This window comes from Pholis gunnellus (assembly GCF_910591455.1).
Source record: "Pholis gunnellus genome assembly, chromosome: 17".
In the NCBI taxonomy this organism is placed as follows: Eukaryota; Metazoa; Chordata; class Actinopteri; order Perciformes; family Pholidae; genus Pholis; species Pholis gunnellus.
The window spans coordinates 4,887,024-4,908,829 of record NC_136544.1 but is presented as its reverse complement, the minus strand read 5'-3'; the positions used below and the strand labels follow the sequence as shown (position 1 = coordinate 4,908,829).

The 21,806-nt window shown below is 42.9% G+C and overlaps 1 protein-coding gene across 1 annotated transcript; it reads right to left on the bottom strand.

The window, feature by feature from the left end:
* Positions 1–8,798: 8,798 nt before the first annotated feature.
* LOC306709830 (cyclin-dependent kinase 5 activator 1-like) lies at positions 8,799–9,971 on the bottom strand (the record flags this gene model as incomplete). Its single annotated transcript, XM_079178127.1, has 2 exons — positions 8,799–9,290; positions 9,456–9,971. The coding sequence occupies 2 exons, from the start codon at positions 9,969–9,971 to the stop codon at positions 8,799–8,801; spliced, it is 1,008 nt and encodes a 335-aa protein (XP_079034253.1).
* Positions 9,972–21,806: the final 11,835 nt, after the last annotated feature.

The window sequence follows — 21,806 nt, the reverse complement described above, 5'->3', positions numbered from 1 at the left end:
GGGCTCCCTCGGGTGTTGCGCCTCTCGCATCCACAAATCAGTCAGCGGTCAGAATGTTAAACAAAATGCTGCCGTTGTAGCCTGTCTGGCCTCTGCAGTAAAAATGGATCAGCGCCTCCCTCCAGCTTCGTACGTATTTCTGCTTCTTTTGTCAACACAACTGTTACAGTAAAGAGACAGTTAGAGCCATTAGTCAAGAGTTTGGCTGACAGAGTAAGTGTTTCCTTTGCAGTCATATTTCCACTGAGACAACTGTATGCGCAAGAAGCTCAAGGCTCTTTGGATAAAAGCACCCACCTAATGGCACACACAATGTGAATGAGGTTATTAAGATCTGCACGCCTGCTCTGAGAGGTAATGAATGAGCCCCCTGCTGAAATATACTGAATCCACCAGCATAAAAGGTACACCCTTGTGCATAGAGGTACCTGACTTATGTTCACTCTCTCTCACAATATTGCTGTGTAATGCTACAGCTACGAGCACCTTGCATCATGACTCTGCGTGATAATGGGACTTTGATGTCGCCAAGGGTCCGGTTTCTTCCCATTCTGGATTTAAAGCTACATCACCATTTTTCGAGATTGAAATGATGCTGTCTAAATTAGAACACAGGTGGGTTTTTTTACCTCCTCAAATGTAAGTTCAAATGTAATTTTCTGAAAATCCCTGAGATTGATACCACTCTTGTGTTTGAACGGTAAATATGAAGCTACAGCCGGCTGCTTGTTAGCTTAGCACAAAGACAGGGGAAACAGAAGTGCCAAAGCAAAACATTCTGCATTTTGCGAGTGGGTTCGGGACCGCAGGAAGTTACTGTTTCCAGCCAGGAAACACTTTGGCACATAACCCTCTGTAAAGCGACGATTTGTGGTTTTTCGCACAGATTCAACAAAAGTGTCAATAATTAGAGAGCATAAGAGGTGCTGGTAGGCAGATTTCGTCGACTTTTGAACAGAGCCAGGCTAGCTGTTTCCCCTTGTTTCTGGTCTTTATGCTAAGCTAAGCTAATTAGCTGCTGGCGGTACAGCTTCCTATTTATGGTACAGGCATGAGAGAGACATATAACTATCTGCCGCAAAGACTGCATATTTCCCCAAATGTGTTACAAAAGGGTTTTATGGGAAAAACAGTTGGGGAACCATTGGTCTCGAATTATGATAATTATATATATATATATATTATCAAAATCAAAATGCAACCTTTGAAGTTCAGATGATACATTTGATGATTTGAGGATCCCCTGAAAGCGAGATGGTACATTTCAAGGGGTTATTCCTAATAAAGAATGTCTGATATTAAAGGATAGAATCACTGCTTTGAAAAGAGCCAGACATCCCCACTTGTGATCAGCTTTCTAAATGCACTGCAATCCAGCTTCCACCTGGAATATAAACACCACGATGCAGCAAACGCACTTATTGTCTCGCCCTACCGTCCGTCATTACAATTTTTTTTTTGCTGCATTTAATCAGCGGATGCCACTCTTTAAGAGGCATCTCTGTGACCAGATGAAAGCGATTGCTCGACACCGTTTACCTGACATCATCCCCCCCCCTCCCTGTATTCGTCAAACTGCGTGTGCACAACCACCAGTGGAACAAATACGCACACAATCCACCAGCCAGGTGGATTGACAGCTCTGACGCTGCACATCCTAAAATCATTGTTTGACCAAATGTCATCAAACGCATGATTGCGTGACACGGGCTGGTTTGAACACGATGTACCACTCTGCTGTTTTTAGATTGCACGCAGCAGCGTCGGCTCAAGGGCAAGCGGGAGCCCGGGATTTAGCCAGCGATACTCCCAGAGAGAAGGCAGCGGTTAGCGGCATGAGGGGGGCGGAAATGATTCTTCCTGGCACATCGTCAGGGTTACGGGGCTGCGACATCACGTGAAATAAACACCATGTTCTGCTGTGGCATTGACATCCAGAGCGCCTGCAGGTACCAAGACTGGTTATTGAAGGGGGGGGGGGGGGACAACGCTCGCCCGACGTTTTACGCCATTTTCCCTCTTATTTACCGGACAGCAACACGAGGATATTACATATCTTTGGTTGAGTAAATAAAACATGTACTGTATAAATATATGTCTATCTTACCCGGGCCGCCATCTTCGCGGTTGCAGTAGTTCAGGGATGCAGCTGGGGTCAGTGATTCACAGGACGGCTGAGGGGACGGTGGACGGGAAAGGCTCGGCAGCAGATGGGTTTATAAGCTGCAGCGCACCTCGCTCTGATTGGCTGACTCGGGGCGGAAGCTCTCCGATTAGCTCGCGTGCGGGAGTGAGGGGAGGGAAGAGGGGGGGGATTCACCCGTCTACGCACCTCTCCGTGATCCTCTGCCGTGCAAAAAAACCCTCACGTGGCAGATTGACATCAGTCAAGTGGGAGAAACACTTTAGACATGGGGCTCACTGTTACAGTACATGAGCCTAACATGTCGTGGTGATGCACATTGGCACGTGCCCGCGCATTTGACTGGACTGCCCTCCTCTTTTCATTGATGATTAAAGCCCACTGAGACTCTAAATGTTAATACATCCAAGCCGATTTTAAATGTAGACCTGAAACCACGACATGTTTGTTTGAATTAACATGTGTTCATTTCCTGTCACTTATCATCTTTACCTGCTATTTTCTTGCTATGGTTTTCGCACAAAACACGATCTTTTATTTTGGTAAATATCGCCTCGTTCTCTGCTTCAGCACCGCGGACAGCGCCCCCCGCCGCACAGACTGTCTCCCTATCTGAGGGCCTCTGTGCTGTCGCATAACAGTAACATGATCCTGCTGGGACAAGGAATAACAGTATAGTCTGCATGCTGCTACATGGACTATAAAGTAGGTAGTGGAACAGTAACAAACACCATGTACAGGGGAATATAAATAGACTGCTGAACACAATAAGAACAATTAGATTGCAGCACCGCCCACTCGTGGCTGACCTTGATGCCAATTCAGCACCATGGACAGCAGCGCAGTGAAGAGAAAACGTCCAGTTTGCTGTATTTCTGCCTTTTTGTCTTTCTATTCGTCTCATCATTTTTTTACTTGCTTGTTGACACTGCGGTTATACTGTAGTTTGTTGTACGTGTGTGATACACATATTTGAATATTTATTTCACTCCATTTCTTGTTTTCATTGCTTATATTTTCCTCAGATATTGTGTTATATATTGTAGCATTATGCACACTATGTTTACATAATCCTTTATTTTGTATTTTTCTTATGTTCCTTTATACATATATATATATGAATGAATTTCACCCCGTTGATCAATTAAATATTTCTGATTCTGATTTCTGATATCTGATAATAGTTTTTAAACTATAGCCTTAACGTTTGGATTTTTTAACTAATTGTTGTTGTTTTTTTTATATTATAGCAGTAAGAATTGCCGATAGAATCTGAGATCTAGTGTCTCTGAGATTATTTCAGCTGTAGCAGCCATGATGTCATCATTACATATAGTAGGATTTATAAGACATAGTAAATCTAGAGTCTGCTTGAACTGGCAGATACATATACACATACTGTACAATGTAAAATGATCAGTACAGTATGTGTGATAAACTTTTCAGCGTATGTACAGGAAGACTGGTGTGTGTTGAAGTTTTCCTGGAGCGCTCACGTGCCGCCATCTCCTTGCAGCACTTGTTAATATAATTTCAGCACCCCCAGCTAGAATTAGATCCACCCTTGACGACTCTCTCGGTGTGTCACAACATCAACACTACGCCCGCTTAGGTGCTCGAGAGTCAGCATGCAATAAGTGCTTTATGGGGCTTCTTCCCGGATAGGAGCTCTAAAAACTCCCCAAATACCACTTCATCCCTGAATCAAATACACTCCCCAGCAGCCTCACCTGCAGCTCGCTGTGGCTCACTTCAATAACTCAGTGCTGCCTTACTGTGGTCAGACTAAGAACTGTCTCTATCTAGCTATACAATCACATGACCTGAAAATACAAAAAAAAAGGAACACCGTGCTTGTAAATGTTTTTTATATAAAGTACCTGTAACAGTTGATCAAATGATTCTTATTTCTCACATACATATTCATACATCCACATAGTAACAGACTGCCGCATCAGCACTCTAGTAACACTAGTAGCCTTTGACTTTTGTTCAACAAAGATTCTTGTTTTCACAACATGATTCACAAATGAAAAGGAAGGAAGAAACATAATAACTTCGTCATCATCATAAGCTTCATATGTTACACCAACGTTTTTGTCTTGTATGTGTTGCAAGATAAAATATGGCACATAGTTATGAGTTGATCAATGATGAGAGCATGTATAGGAGGGGTAGTCAACCTGTACTTCAAGAAAAAGGTTCATTCAGAGGACACTTTTCCTTTCCTCGCCTCCTATCCTTGCATCCTTGTCTCTTTTTTAATTGTCCCTGCACAGCTGGAAGGACCCGGAGCAGGCCGAAGCAAAAATAGTGAAACATTTTTCTTTTTTTTTTTGCTCATCAGTTCACAGCAAAAATACTTCATCTCTCCTCTTGTCTGCCGAAAGCTGTCGTCACATGGTATTGGATAATTAAAACGTAATACTCCTGGGGTGAGTGGGGCTGTGTGTTGTGTATAGGATAGGGTGTCAAATTTGAATTTAATAGTGATAGTACAATTGACCGTTCGCTGAACCCCTTTTCAAGAGTTTAGAGGGTTGTGTCCTTTTATTCTTTAAAAAAAAGAGCTGCTGGCTTATTCATTTACGACAGTAGTAACCTCTTTACTTAGGTTATAACATTAGAGGCTCTGTGCTGCTCTTTACTGGAATAGGAGCAATTTATACTCAAGCAAAACCAAGCCAATTTTACTGAAGATAATGTTAGTTTTGCACAAACACTTTGGTCTTGTGAGCTTGAATGTGAAACAAAACCAGTCAAATCCTACTTTTTCCTTCTTATAATTACAATATCAGGACTAACTCTTTAACATTTTATCATGTAAGTGGCCATCAAGTGTATATTTAAGAGCCCTTTTACAACATTTTAAAATGAGTCAGCAGGAAACAATAAGAAAGTGAGCCACAGATGTCATTGTTAACCAACTCGTTGAGCTAACGTTAGCTTAGTTAGCTAGCTGCAGCCGATGAAACGTCGTCAAACATTGCCAGCTAGAAAGTAGAAGCTGACAAATACTTCTAGCTACAGCAACCAACGGTGGCAGGGCTTAGTGAACGGTCAATCGAGCCTTAAGTTTTACCACAAAGAATCCAGGTAACAGTTCTTGATTTCAACATTCATCACTCCTCTATTGGAGAAAAACACAAGTTGATGTTCGTCACTGTGACTTCTGTCAGTTTACCAAATCTCTTGATGTGATATATCTCCGCTCAACCAACAACCTGCAGTTTGGAATCTTTAAATACAACAAATTAAGAAATAAAATCATTATTCAACAGTCATCATAATGCTACTTGTGTACTGTTCAACCTATCAGAAACAGCTCGGAGGAAGGACATGTAAACAAGCTTGTTTGCCATGGATTCATTCTTCCTGTGCATATTTGTCTCATGAGGTCTGACTCTACATCAAGGCTACATTATTTTTGACAGCATGGTACCTGCTGCAGCCCAGATGGTTTTCATCTGCTCACAAAATGCAGCTGGAGTTAAAAACATCACCTGCATCGTGGACACACCCAGTCTGGAAACAGACACCACATTTTGTTTTGTTAACAACCTTTTAAAATTCCCCCATTTTTTCAGTTTTGATCTTATCAGAGACCAGGCCAAATCTCTTTACCATAAATTATAAATGTACTAACAGAGTGACTCGAATTTTGGCTGACATTTTTACAAAGTGACACATAAAACTTCACCGTGTGTTAAAATCACAAGCTTTCCTTTTCAATTCTGCGTCCTTTCCATCGAAAAAAAGTTCATTTTTTTCTCGTCCAACATCTTCGATGCATGACATAGCAACATTGTGGAAAAGCTTATTCATGAATCCGCGATAGTCTTTTCTAGTTCAGCAGTCGGACACTTGGAGTTGGCTCATGTTTCTTTGTGTGTTTTTTAGGTTTTGTTGTATGAAATAATTAGTCTTTAGAATGATATGGCACAAGATCTCTGCCCTGTTTGAGAAGGCAGAGCTTTTTTAAACTTGAAGACAGTTTATTGGCTTTCGGTTAGACTCAGTGACGTGACGTCATCAAGGCAGGGAATCTCTTGAGGCACTCGGTTGATTTTCTTTCCTTTTTTACATGAAGTACAGTTATATACTGTCTTGAGCTTTCCAAAGTTTGAAAAAATAAATCCTGATGATGGCACCAGGATCATCTCTGCTTGGGTTTGAGACTTAAAACATGTTATCTGAAATTCATTGTTACAAACTGGAGGTGTGGGGTTTGTATTATGAGAAATGTAGGATCCACCATTGTTGGAGCTTTACCTATAATCGTGGTTAAAAGTCAGGATATCTTGGCATCTGGGGGTTCAGTTTTGATCATTCTTTTAAAACGTTGTCTCCTGTGAAGCCTCCAATTTTATTGAACTGCAACTCTTAAATATCCACTCAAACTGACTGACACTTGCATGGGTGTGGGAGTTTTGGAGGATATTAATGGTTTCTGAAAGGGGGAACCATTGAATCTGGGAGGGTTCTTTAAGACCCCTAAGCACCATGGAACCAAGAACAGAAGAAGTCCTGCATAGGACACAACCAGCCTTTCACACATTTTCTTCGCTATGCAGTCCTTGTGCCGAGTTGCCTGGACGTCACATCACTGAGTCTAGCTTTCAGCAGTTCAGCGTGGCGACCACTCAGTCTCTTTTGTAACATCAGGTGCGGTGTGCCCAACACAAAGCAGCATGCTAGGAAACCTATAGAAGCACTCATGCACGTCAAACAACTCTGTGAATAACTAAGCGATCTGGTCAGCAGACCAGAGAGTCTCTAAATATGGGACACCTGGATTGGACTGGACTGGACCACCCACACCAGACTGGACAGGACCAGTTCAGACCGGACTGGAGCAGGTGGAAAGAAAGAGATAATCGGTGTTGTTTTAGTTTGTTTGAAGAGTAACGAGCGGAGGAAAGAGGACAGAGGAGAGAGGAGGGGGAGGGGGAGGGCGACACTTCAAACAGCAGAGGAGGTCCCTCGAGCTGAGTGGCCGCAGCAACATCAAAGCGTTGTTTTGGAAGTAAAAAGTCACATCTACACTTGTGGCGTCTGCCCACACACACATGGAATAGAGTCACATCTTCTTTCATTCTGACGTGTGTGGCCATTGGTTGAGACAGATCACACAATCTACTTTATGAATACGTCCTCCACGACCCAGCAACACCAATCATTCATACAGTATGAAGCATACAAGATGAGCGCGGGGTTCTATCTTCATTTGTTCTTTCTGTCTTTCTTTCTGTCTTTCTTTCTTTCTTTCTTTCTTTCTTACTTTCAGTAAAACATTTCCCTCTGGTCACCTCAGGACAGCACCAATGTGGACTGCAGGAGAAAGTGCAGGGGACAAACAGGAATGAACGGAATAATTCTCTGTGTTAAATATGCCATGGACGGGTCAGTATTGCATTTTCCCATATTTTTGTGATTGTAAACCTCTTACGGAAGGGATTGTTTAACGATTAATAATCTGTGCCCAGTGTGTTAGCATTTTCATACTCTTAAAAATATATAACTGATCTCCCAATTAATAGCATCCAGATTTGACTGGATGAACCCAAATGTTCCCTTGAAGGCGCAGTGCTTTACGTAAGATGTGGATGAATTGATCCACTACAGTACGATTACGCCGAACAACGACTTAAATTTCACAGTCCGACAGGTTTGCAGACTAGTTGTGTTGTGGTTGATTCTAGCTCATCCATGTTGTGGTATCATTGCAGCCAGTGTTGGTGAGTGCAATAAGCTTGGGCAGGACAATAGGAATAAGGTAAAGTGGAGTTGGCAATAAGCAGGTGGTCATGTGCAAGGACATATGAAGTGACCTCATGCAAGGTGGTTCTTGGTTTTCATCTCCGTGACATTTCTCTATAGCGGAAATGCCTGGATGCTATCACAGAATATCACCGTATCAATACACTGTATCTGTGTATTTAAAGTATTCACCCTTAATTAGTAAAGCAGTGTTGTCTGGCGTTTCTCAACCCATTCATTTTTATCAAAAGACAGAAAAATACTTCAATGGGAGTATCAGATTGCATTTCTCATCTCACTGAAACAAGGTACAGGTCAGACCGATGCATGTCTCTGAGCCTGAGGCAAGAGATGAAAATTACAGATATCTCTTTCTCACAGCCTGGTGATGTCGCATCACCAACCCTGCTGGCCAGGCCTTTGATGAAACGTCTTTCAAATGATATCTCTGCCTTAAAGCTTGTTATTGTCGTGGTCTGAGCCAATTGTACCAGGTGTTGGATATCAACAAGTTTCCTGACAGTCTTGAGAATCTAATCAGATCCAATCATGACCAATAATGTGGCTGATGATGGCGTGGCTACACCGCACAGCATCCCTGATTTAATTTGCTTTGTTGTGGTAACAGGGCCCCGTAGGCCATTAGATGTTTACTGCCTCTGTTTGGATCCTTACCAAACTCAAATGATTCAAATGCTGTGTTGAATCCCAGAAGCTCTTTGTTCTGGGTTACAAAACAGGAAATTTGGTGAATGATAAACTAGTAGAGACGCCAGACAACAGTACTGCTCCAATGTGTCGCTACGCTGCATTACATTAGTCTACCAGTCCACAACCTACTAACTCCATCAATTTTTCTATCCATCCATCCATCCGTTTCCCCTCCTGTTCCCTCTTATCGGTCAAGGCCTATGAGGAGTTTGGTCTTCTCCTCCTCTTTCTTGCTCTCGTTCTTCAGGTCGGCAAACACCTGGGTAAAGAAGTGTGGGTCGGTGTTGATCTGGAGCATCTTGCCGCTCATGCGGTTGATGATCTCAAGGCAGCGGTCCCAGAAGGCTTCCTTCTCCGCCTCGACCAGGAAGGGCTTCAGCGGGTAGGAGATCTCGTTGCCCATGTAGGAGTAGGACAGGTAGAGGCAGGTGAGAAGTGAGGCCTGCAGCTCACGCTCTGAAGCCAGCTCGGATGAGACCACATCGCGGCACAGCATGTAGAGGAAGACCACATTGGCCGGAGTGATGAAGCCCTGATCCTGCCAGCCCTGCAGAAGGAGGGAGCGGTCGACGCTGCGCAGCCACAGCACCGGATCTGTTGGGGATAGACGCTTCAGTCTGTAACACCGACGGCACAGGAACTCACCCAGGCTGCGCATCAGTTCGCTGGTGGAAGCCTGGGTTGCAAAGAAAAAAGGAAAGGTAAGAAAGAGGAATGCGGAAAGGATTGGTGAAATGAGGCAGCAATAACTAGCTAAGGATGATAGAAGGCTTTGTAAATAATCATTTAGCGACAACTTTTGTTTACAAAATAAGACCAAACAAGAAACTGCTAGGATTACCTGGACAATGACACGTTTTGGTGTGCCGGTTGCAGTCGACGGCTGGACCCCGGAACCTGTGAGGGAATTCTTTTTGGCAGCAACAGTAGCTACGTTAGCCAAGGTCTTGGAGATTGGCAGGTGGGAGGAGGTAGTGGTGGTAGTGGCCGAGGGGTCTTGGTTAGAGGAGTAAGATGAAAGGTTAGCACAGGACTGAGACTTCTTCAGCTTCAGGCTGTTGGAGGCTGAGTTGGCTGTGGCCAAGGCGTGGCCATCCGGAGAGCTCCCTTTTCCGCTGTCCCCGACGTCTGCCTGCAACTTCTTGGAGCCCTTCCTCTTCGCCGATACAGCCACAATGCGTTTCCATGGCAACACACTGATGATGGAGGGGCGTTTGAGGGATTTTCCAGCTGCCGCGGCGGCATCCTTGGCGTTCTTGCTGTTCTGGACTGCCGTATAGTGGCCTACCGTGGCAGGGCCGTCCTCAAACAGCGCTGCCTTACGGTAGCTGGGAGACAGAGACAGCACCGTACCCATGATGTCTGCACAAGGGTTAGCAGTGGGACGGAGAAAGGGTGGAGTGGGAAGCAGTGGGGGGAAAGCTCCTTGACTGGTCCAGACAAAGAGCTTTGAGAGGACCAAAGTGTCTCACTTCTGGAGGAAGTCAAACCTGGGACCCAAAAACAAAAAGGAGTGGAAATATTCTCCATTAGTTACATTACGTCTAGTAAACAACGCAAATCACCCCATCAACAACAAACATGTCATAATGAATGACCAAGATGATTAAAGTTAAGTTAAAGAAAGAGAACACTCAAGTTCCACTTACGAGCCTTTCCTGAAATGTTAAGTGCATCCCATTGTCTTTTTCAGGAGACTGAGTTCAATCAATTGTCATGGAGATAGCTACACTCATTACGGGAGCTTTTTCCAGAGCTTTCGAGTGCGTCTCACGGTCTTCCTCAGAAGAAAAGTAGGTTGAAAGCCCGCAAAAAGCTAACAAGTGGACTTTGAGTTAAGCTTGTGAGTCAGAGAAACCTTTCAAGATTTTAAAAGGTAATTGAATTGAATTTTACAAAAGAATACCATTTACCTATGATTAAATACAATAGAACGTTTTATGATCTCTCAACTTGACTGACAAAATGTACAATCAATTCTATGGCTACATAATTTGATGGCATTCCTTCATAGTAGTAAGCACAGATCACAGCACCAGTGTGATAAATGCCCAGCAGTCACATAAAGGAGTCTGTCAAAGAGCATCATGCCTTGGCTGTGCAACCTTGAATTTAAATTCCAATTGAGCCTTACAGTCTGTGATTAAATATTGTTGCTGATACGTCTCTATTTTGGGTATATACATCACTGGTTACGTCAGTGTATACGGGCCTGACAGGGGATTAATGAATTAATGAATTGAATTATCTGCTTATGCTCTACATAAACTATAAAAAGTATATTCAAATAAATTATCTGTTTTTCTTTTAAATTGTTGTCGTATACAGGTATGCAATGATGATTGCAGGGTATTATGTGTGTTGATGTTGTCTAATGTCAAGTCTCTATGTGGCAGTAAGTAACTAGAGCCCCCATCATAATAGTGTGCACTGGGGCTCTTGGTATAGCTATACCTTACATCGCTGGGGCCTGCAGCCGCTTCAGTGTCCGTCAGTATTATATAAGAACTAAGATAAGGCCACAGAGGCATGAGAGAGAAATGTGCGCAAGCATCCATCTTAGCTTCAAAATGGAAGCCTTTAAAACAGCCCAACAACACAAGGCAGCTTCATCAACAGCAGCTTATAGGCCTGTGCTCTCACACACCCACAACCTCAACACAAGAAACATGATGCTGTAGCTGTTAATGTCTGTATGATCCATTTCTGAGCAACATGAATGATCTGAATAGGAAGAATGGAGTCTATGTTGTTGCCTTTTGAGCATTTCGGATGGGCTTCTCGTGTGGTTGTTTTATGTTTTATCATTTGCAAAGCTGGGGGAGGGGGGGGGGGGGGGGTGGTGTTGCTATATGCAGCAAAACAATCCTTCATATTCCTACCTTCGAATTACTCGACTCGTCTTGTGAGATCCATGTATCACACCTTGACCCCCCCCCCCCCCTTGCTGCCGGGCAAATGCGGTCAAAACGTGGAAAAAATGCTTTCCATCCGTTCTGCTCGGTTCCCACACCGCCAACACAAGTTGCCCGGGAAGTGAAAACGGCTCGGTCCCTGATGATTATAAAAAAAATCCCCGACGTTACCGGACCGGACAGGTTTGTCTCCCCGGTGGGCTGCTTTTATAGAAAGCCCTTCGGCTCGTCGATGGGAATACAGATGCGGAGCGAATGCGAAACGCACTTGACGCCTTCGCTCGCAGCCAGCAGGAAGATGTCTTCCATCGAGAAACGGAAAAATCTATAGGCCGACCGTCACGGCTATTAATGTCCCGCTAGGATGCTCGCAGCTTGGACAAACCTCCATCAGGCGTAAATAAAAACAGCGCATATCGCTCCTCATCGACACAAAAGCGCGCAACACCAAGAGAGCGAGCAGAGAAGAAGAAGGAAAAAAATGGCCACTATGTATTCCAAAAATAGACAGCAGCTTATACCCTCAGCTATATAAACCTGCCAGATAGAGAGAGAGAGAGAGAGAGAGACCCGTTGCTTTGATGCGGGCATCTGCAGTTATTCGGGGTTGGATGTTGGGAGAGAAACGGTGCCTTCTCATTGGCTGCTGCCGGGATGCTGCTGCTGAGGCTGCTGGTCGTCGCTGTCACAGCAACGCAGCAGAAGCCATTGGCCGCCGACGGCCTCCAGCCTATCGGAGTGGGTTCGCTGTCCGCGGTGCTGAAGCTGCCGTGGAAGGGAGAAGGCCGGTCTGGCTGCCGGAAATGAAGACGGGGGCGGATTTTTATGAATCACTTTGAGTGGGCCGCGAGCCCCAGTGACACCGTGGGTGCTAAATGAGCGGGGAGAAGCGGGCGGCGTGCACTGCAACAAAAAAAACAACTGTGAATCCTGTTTGATTTGACTTAAAGCTCTTTTATTGAATAAAGAAAGGCGAAATGCAAACAGAAAATACGTCGAATAATAGTATTGCAAGACATTCGTTTTATTTTAATGACCCTGATTTTGCTGATTCTGCAATGCTTTTATTACACAGCTATGTTTTTGCACATTATCGGAAAGGTGATATTCACCATAACTCTGGGTTTGGGGGGCAGCGGTGCAGGTAGCTGGAAGATGCTGCAGGTGGTGGTTGTATTTGTCTGCAGCTGTTTGCCATCTGCAGGTGGAGGTTTTTGCAGTAGACTGCTACTGCACTATGAAGGCGTTATATCTTAAATCTTAAGGTGGCTGTGAGAGACTATTGCTGAAAGGATGGAGCAAGACAAGTCAGGAGGCTTTAGGTGGAGACGCCTTCCAGAATCTGCAGGTGGAGCATGAGGCAGCAGCTGGGTGGTAAAAGCTGCTGGAAGAGGGTGGAGGTAGCAGATGGCTATAGGCTGGAAGCAGAGGATGGATCTGCAGTAGAGCGACAGAGGCTGTAAGAAATACTGAAACTTAGAGCCACTTAAACTTAAAAAACAATACTTAACTTAATCTGCTTCAACTTAACTTAGCTTAAACTACAGAATTATTTAAAGAGTTGATCTTATTTCACCAGAAGGTTCACCAGAAGTATCCACATCATAAAGGGGAGGATAGACGTCCACGTGCACCAGCCCGTCAGTGACTGATCCTGTCAACATCCCACAGCTTCTGCTTGATGGGACATCCCAGATCTAAACTGTGGGGAAACAGACGGCCTTTCTTGAACCTGTGAGGATTGGAAGAAACATAAATTAAATCACAATGATACATGTGTTTAAAAAGTTGATATGTGGAAAATTTGAGCCATTCCTTTTTTTAAGTGATTGGAAAATGTGACAATCATCCGATTGATTTTTGACAAAACACACCTCAGCACGTCATCCACAACCTCATAGAGCTGCTGCTAATCTAAACAACATACTTTTATAAGCTCACGAGAGAGAACATCTACATCACATGCACTGCAGAGGACTATTTTGTCAAAATAAAAGACCCTTCACGAATTCGATGCGTTTTATTTTATGAATGTAGATGTATTTATTTTACACAGGACTTCAGTAAAAAGTGCAACGCACTTGCTTCTCCCCGATAATTCATTGGCCCAATCCCAATCTCCTTACGGACTCACTGACTTTGAGGCGCGCTCCCGCGAAGTCTGTGAGGGTTTAGGGGTGTCCCGCTGTTAAATCATTGAGTGTTTGAGGCTCTCTGGCAGACATTTTGAGCCCTTTATGAACCCTTTCCGTAAATCAGCATATATGGGAATTATTAATTAATTGTAATAACTTCATATCTCATTAACATATGTATCACATTTATACAAGCCTTGTAAAGAAAGAAGTATTACATGTATTATATTGAAACACATGTTGAATATCCTGTAAACAATTTGATTAGGCTTGCAAAATAACTACTTAAATATCGGTCTACAGGACTTTTTGTTTCGAAAGCATTTGAAAACAATTTGTCTGTCTTTGTGAAATCTTCAGACATTTTAACACTAAACGAGCAGCAAGCACCAAGATACAAACACACCGGGGTGCACACCAAGCGCCTCGTTCCTTCCAATCGACTGCTGCATGGGCACTACGTGGCACAGTGACATTAGTTAACTCTCTGTTGGCCTAGCTCTCTTCGGACACGCTCCTAAACGTACATTCCTCCCAACTCTCACGTTGTTTGTCTTGAGACGGACAGCACCAGTCTACAAGTTAGTACAAGCATTTAGTGACTCTAGAGAGCGCACAAAGTCTCACATACATGCATATTCTGGAGAAGCTGAAGGAGGAGAGTTTTCTGTCATTACAGCTTTTTACTCTGTTGCCAGTGTTTTTATTCTGCTTGATAAAGACATTCATTAATAATCGATCTCTAATATTTCACTACACAAAAACATGTGGGATATCATAGGGTTGGGTACCGAAACCCGGTGCCAATATGGAACCGGTACCTATACGACCGATACCTACCGGACCGAAACGCAACGCAGATTTCGGTGCTTCTTTTCGGTGCCTGAGCCGATTGAAATACTTTTTTTTAACACTACTCTGATGACTCCGTCCTGGCAGCAGGTAACGATAGCTACCGTTTGTATAGCTACAGCAGCTAGCTAGCCATCAACCTTTTAATAGAGAAAATGCCGAAAGGTAAACGGTCAAAAGTGTGGCTGTTTTTATTTTGAATGTCCGTTGCTCACTGGCAGCGGTGGAGGAATGGAGACTACTGGACATCGCTGCGGTAAAGTCAGCAGACACTCAGGTCTCCGTGGTCAACTCAGCAGACACTCACATGTTAGTGACCTATACGCTGAAATTCACGGTAAACGCATTCAAACGGCACAGATCGGGAGCGAGCGAAGGACTTTAAAAGTTAGCGGAAAGATTTAACGTGAGACAACATCCGGTTTCTTCAGAGGAACATCCGATTTTCAGAATAAGATGCCAACAAAGTATGAATTAAATTCACATTAAGTATAAAACATGCTACCTGCATCTCGTGAGTTAAAGGGAAAATACACCTACATTGTGCGTAAGTGTGTCTTTATTCTTTGATCGCTGGGTAACCATCATCACCTCTGAGTTACAGCATTATATTGATGAACAGTAGAGCTGCATTCACATGCTCTGTCATGAAGACGACACACATTTAGATGAAACGTGCTGAAACATTGTATTCCTGTTGCACAGCAGTGGAACGTTTCACATGAAGTCACACACTGAGCACAGATAGTGAAGAGATATAACTGCTACTGTGTAAAGGGAATACTGCTGTTAAAAAGAACCTTATTTGTTTAAAGTGTTTGCAAACCAAATGTTATTGCACTTTTGTTCATATAGCAGTACTTTTAAAATAAAAGTGCACAATACACTACCTTTGAATTAATTATTGAACTTTGCCATAACAATGAGATTAATCGCAAACATTCCATGCGATTAAAAATTGTAATCGTTGCCCAGCACTAATATGTATAGTATACTTTAAACAGTTAAATATATTGTTAAATTTGCCTTGGCAATAAAAAAAGTATCGGTTCAGGCACCGTTTAGGCACCGGTATCGTTTTAAAAGTATCGTTTTAGCACCGGTATCGGAAAAAACCCAAACGATACCCATCCCTAATCATAACTACAGAAAACAGTAGGCTACAACACACACACATACAGTACATTGACGTCTGGTCTCTCTCTGCGCTTCTGCTCCCCTCAGCAATGTAAAACACCGTTGTCTGGAGAAAACGGTACAAACAGCGACATCGAGTGGAACAAATAAATAGGTGCATGAGGTGGAATGACTAACACAGGGGTCAGCAACCTTTACTAGCCAAAGAGCCATTTTGCTCTATTTTCCACCAAATAGAATTTGTCTGGAGCCGCAAAAGCTATTTGATGTCAGTTTAAAAAGTTGTATAAATAGTAATATTATATATACAAAAACTATAGTTTGTTGTAATTGTGAAAATGTATAACAAGAATAAAGACACTTGTTGACATTGTATTGCTATTTTAACTGCCATAAGGTTATTTATGTCATTGTTTAGTATGTTTGTTTACATGTTGTTATTTGTAAGGTTTGTTTTTAATGCGAATGGGTTTTTTGTTTTGTATAAAAGGGGGGGAAACTATTGTTGCGTGCTGTGTTGTGCCGGGACGTGTTTGACCGTGGTACAGTGACAGCAGAAGGGCGCGAAGCGTCATAAGTCAGTCAGTCAGTCAGTCAGCAAACAAAGTCAAAGTAAAGTAAGTCAACTAAGTTTTCAGTTCAAGTTTCAAGGGATCATCTTTCGTGTTTCAAGTGGACTCATTTCCCTCTCAGTTGTGTGCAGCCAGTGAGGTACGTTATTTATGTACATTCGCCATTGCGCACATTCGCGCGCAAACTGTGTTTTTATGTAATGTAAACGTCTGATTGTTTTGTATGTCTAAATGTGATTTAAACAGTTCGACGGTGGACGGAGAAGTAGGAGGAAGAATAAATCCATCAGTTGAGAGAACCAAGGCGTCGTGTATTTACTGGAGGGAGTGATAGCTATTTTACGTGTTATAAAATATAAAACTCTTATGAAGAGGAGAGTTTGCTGCAGCAGTTGAGGAATCGCTCTTTTTTGCTCATCTCCAGCGTGATACCTTTCAGCAAATGCTGTGTGTTTGTTCTTTCAACATTACATTTTTTGTTGTTTGGAAATTTCTCGCCACATATCAAGCATACAGGTAAGCCAGCATCGTTGGCAGTGAAAGCTAATTAATACATCCACGCAGAATTTCCTCCGTGACTTTTCTTCTCTGGGATTTATCCATACATTCATATCCACCGTACACTTCAAGTCAAGAACGGTAACTTGCTCCGTACTGTAATTATCCTCTGTTCCCTCTGTTTCTTTCGGGTTGTAACAACCTGGCTGCAAATTTAACTCTTCCCACTCCACCTCCCTTCTCCATGATGGAGGGCTGAAGTATTCCGGTTTGGCTGAAGTATTCCGATTCCGAAATTTTTCGATTTGAAAAAAAGCTATAAATGAGTGCAAAAGTTAGATCATCTGTATCTTTTTTTGAGCTACAGTGGGATCCTGAAAACATTTGAAAGATCACATACTTAGAAACTCTCGATCATTTATCAAGCGAGTAAGCATACGTTCACCAATGGATAAAGTGATGAGAGGTATTGTTGCCATGCTGCAGCGCACACTGCGGTGTCTTTGTAATTACGTTTCCAGGTTCGAAATCAGGCTGCAATTTGAAGAGGGACATGGTCGCGTCGTTGTCATTCTCCATGACGGAGCGACGCTGGCTAACATCTTCATCACTACTCGGGGGAACCCTCCTGACTCAGCTGTGTAGAGATGTTTACAGCAGCTCCAACCAGCCTCCCTGGTCACCGCTGTGGAGTCCTTCCTCTTCCTCATCCACCATAACGCAGGACCTCAAGTGGGAGTTGAAAATCAGCTCCATCACCAAGAAGGCTCAGCAGAGTGTTTACTTTCTGAGGCAGCTGAAGAAGTTCAACCTGCCAAAGACAACGCTGGCGCACTTCTACACTGCCATCATTGAGTCCATCCTCACCTCCTCCATCACCGCTGATCTCTTTCACCCTGGGCACAAACTGTTTGACTCCCTTCCCTGGATGGAAGCTGCGGTCTATCAGGACTAAGACCTCACGCCACAAAAGCGTTTCTTCCCGTCTCCAGTTGAGCTCATCAACAAAGCCCAGGACACACACTGATTCGGACACTTGCATCTCCAGGATAATCACAGGCATCCCTGCAAAACTCTTCCTTGTATGTGCAAATGTAGCCGATGCACCTTTGACACTACGATGTAACGATTTCTATACTCTTGATGAATAAATAAACATTGTGAGACATTTGTTTGCTCTCTGTCATTATTTTATTCATGATTGATGTTATTAAAAGTAAGAAGTGGTGCTCTACTGCAGAGCAAACACCTGGGCCCTATTCCTCGTACGTGGCTAACTGAGTTAGCCGGATAATTTTCAGGATGAGATTATATAAGTGAGGCTTTTCGGTTCCTCGAAGCAAGTTTGGAAAAATCACCATAGCAACACATCCATAAACCTGAACCTGCTCCAGAGCAGGTTTGAGCTGGATCCGCTGGATAAGCTGCCACTCCCCCGGAAAAAAGTGTCAGCTCCCTTCCTCAGAGATCCATCGATGAGGAAGCGATATTAGTCAGATTAGCGTTTTATAGGGAGAGAGTTCTTCGAGATCGCCAAGATCCGTTATCACATCATGATGACTTCCTGTACGAGCGCTATCGATTCTGCCGACAAGGAATCATTTATTTAAAGACCTTCTCGAGCCGTACATTGAACACCACACGCCATCTACTGTCTCACGGACTGTATCACAGCCTCGCGCTGTGTAGCGAGTGGTTCATGTTTGTACAGTGTCTGTGATGCAGAGAACATCGGGAAAGCCGCTACATGCCGTGTTGTTCATGAAGTTTATTTAGCGCTTAAGAAACTTATGGATGTGTTCATTACATTACCATGGCACATGTTGTATTGACTCACCATTCAGAATAATGTTTGTGTGCTTAGTTTTTACTTGCTCCCGTGTCCTCTTGATGGCTGGGTTGCAACTACATGATGGTTGAAAGCACTCATAATGATATGACAGTATTATTAGTACACCATAGATATCATTATTGTAGAACATGATTAAGGTGGACTCATGATACGAATAGAGAGAATTACACACAATTTATTTTTACTGCTTATTATGAATAATACATACATACTGATCCGCCCATACACAGATTCACACACGCATATTCAAACTCCTATTCTATATGGTAATCTACACATACATGTATATACACACATATATATATATATATATACATGATACATAAGCGCATACAGTACATATATCCTCATAAGTATCTATTAATTCGTATCAGTTAGATACTCTTTGGGCTTGTTTTTATCTACTTATTCTGAAAGAGTTGATATAATTATTTTCGCTATAAGATCTCATTGGATGATACATTCCATTGAGCCTACTTAAAGAAATATCATCTGATTGATTGAGGTGATGAGGCACTTAAAATTAGCCGATACATTTTCCCAATACTTGCGCATTTAATGACGTCTGCGATATTTTCCCATGCTTCTCGTCTAGCCCTCGCAGCGTTAGATTTCGCCATGATTATGGTCTTGAATTCCTCATATGTGTTCATGATCATCTCCTGCTCGTCAGCGGAGAAAAAAGAGGCTCTTTCTTTGAGTTTATTTGCCGTTGCTGTTAGAAAATCATGGTTTCGGTGATCGACGCTTCCCCCTTTTGAAGTAGGACGGGCACGCGCGACGATCCTGTTGTCTGACATCTGGCTCGAATTAACGAGACTGTTTGAGCGGATCAGTCTTTGAGGAACCGAGATAGCCTGATGTCAATCATCGAGTTAATTTAAACTGGATAATAGGACATTTGATCGACTTAGTTCAACCACATATGAGGAATAGGGCCCTGTGCAGAAGGTGCAGACAACAACAACAGAATAATGGACAATGTGCCAGACAAAACGTCTTTTGTAATAAATGTATGAAATCTCAGGGACACAAACTAAAAATTCAAACATGGAATTCACACTGCCGAATATGAACGCAACAGACGGAACAAAACCCAGAAACTAAGATGTTTATTTTGTACTTACATTCTATAGTGCCTGGGGAAGCTCCAGCTTCAAGATTACTTTACTACAGATAGATTTCCGCTTTAAAACGTAACCCTGAATAACCCGCGTTAGAATCCTATTTATCTCCGTTATGTGAAGCAGTGGGATGACATGTTAAGCTTTATGAAGTCCTTTCACTATGGGATAAGATATGCCGAAACATTTAATTCATGCCTATCTCGTCATCATAGTTATTGTATACAAGACCGGTGGATCTACCATACGCAAATTGCAACCCGGTTGTGATCACTTACTTGTTATGTCTTTTAGTCTGAAGTCTCCGAGTCACTCTCTGCAGGGACGTCAGAGAGTAAGGCCACCCGAAGCGTTCTGCGCCTTGTTATGCCGTGGACCAAGCACTTAAAAGTGCTTTTAAAAACTGGACTCGTTTTGTGGATTTACAACCTCTTATTTCAGAGGTTGTTGGTTTTATTTTATGAAAGTAAAATACAAGTTATTAAAAATTTAAATACAGGTTGTTTCACATAGGCTCCTACCAGGGGAAATACCCCCAGAGAACCGTTCTGTGTTACACACAACATACAAGTATGAAATAAGTGGATAGTCAGACTACTGGAGGGAAAGTTCCTCTAGAGCAGGCATGTCCAAAGTCCGGCCCGCGGGCCAATCACGGCCCGAGGTCAGATTTTATACGGCCCGCGCCTTCTGTCTTAAAATGCATTATTTATGGCCCGCCAGCACAGTCAAAACGGAATGAATAAATCATACAAATTCAACATGCAATTCCTCTTTTCACCTCATGGTGGCAGCACCACTCTGTAACTGTCTGGCTTTTTTTAATTGTCTCTGACCCTTCAACTGTCATGGCTACGGCAAGTAAAATAAGGAAAGTCGATACCGAGGGCCGCCGCTTTCATATTTTTTCACCGAAAAAAACCCCCCTCCGTTACAGTTCAGACTTGCTCGGTTAAGGATAACGTCCACTGCATGCGGAACTTTGTTTGTTAACATTCGTCATTATCGCGATTTAGGAGGAAAAAAAACGTAACGCGATGAAACATGCCCGGTTCAGTTCACACGGTCACTCGTTAACGTTAAACCGGAACACCGGCGGATCTGCTGGCAGGTTGTTTTTTTTAACTCAAAGTAGAATGAGGATGATTTCGTGGTGACAATAACTTTTAAGACCACGATGATGAGGCCCAGATACTGATGAGATGATGAGGTCAAAGAGCTTCAGGGAGAGGACGCTGTTTGTGTAGCGCAGCTTGATGCAGGGCTGAGATGTGAAGGAGCTGGGCCTGGATAAAGGTGGAGCTGGGCCTGGATAAAGGTGGAGGTCTACTCTAAACAGACGTGAGTACAGCTTCCTGCTGTCGCAGTGTTTTAGAAATATTGATAAGGCAGGGTATGCTAAATGCTGCCTCTGCTCCAAGGAGATGAACTACAGTAACAAGGGCTCACGTGCCCTCTCATCACACTCCCAGATACTGTTCACTGTGATGACCACAGCCAGGGTACTTCCGGTCCCAACAGGGCCCTGAAGTAATGATAGAGAGGGTTAAGGTGCCTGTATCTTCATTTCAGCAGGTTGCTAATGCAGAGGTGTGTATAGATCACAGCTATTACTTTACTCTTCATTCTAATTTAAATAATTGAACTGGATTGAATGCATATTATTTGCAAATAGAAGATAGGCCACAATTCTAACAGCTTTACAGTAACAGTGGAAGTTAATACAGTAACGGGGTTCAATGAAAACTAATCACTTTATTTGTACAGGCGATGGTTCTCGCTACTCTTGCTATCTTTGTTTTTAAATGACAAACTTTTGAAAATGAGACCTCGTTCTCAATGGATTTTGTCTACATAAAAGGTTAATAATAATAATAATAGATTGAAAAAAACTATCCAGCTGTTCCACCAGAGCTGAAATACTGATTAATGACTGAATAATAAATTAGTTTTTTGCTTAAAGTAAATGTCTTATCACTTAATTTTCTTGCTACATTTTAAAGATCACATTTAAAATAAAATTATCCTTGCTGTGTCATTGAAAATATAATTATTAAATAATAGTGTATGTATAGGCAACTTGTATTGTTTAAAATAATGTCAGCAG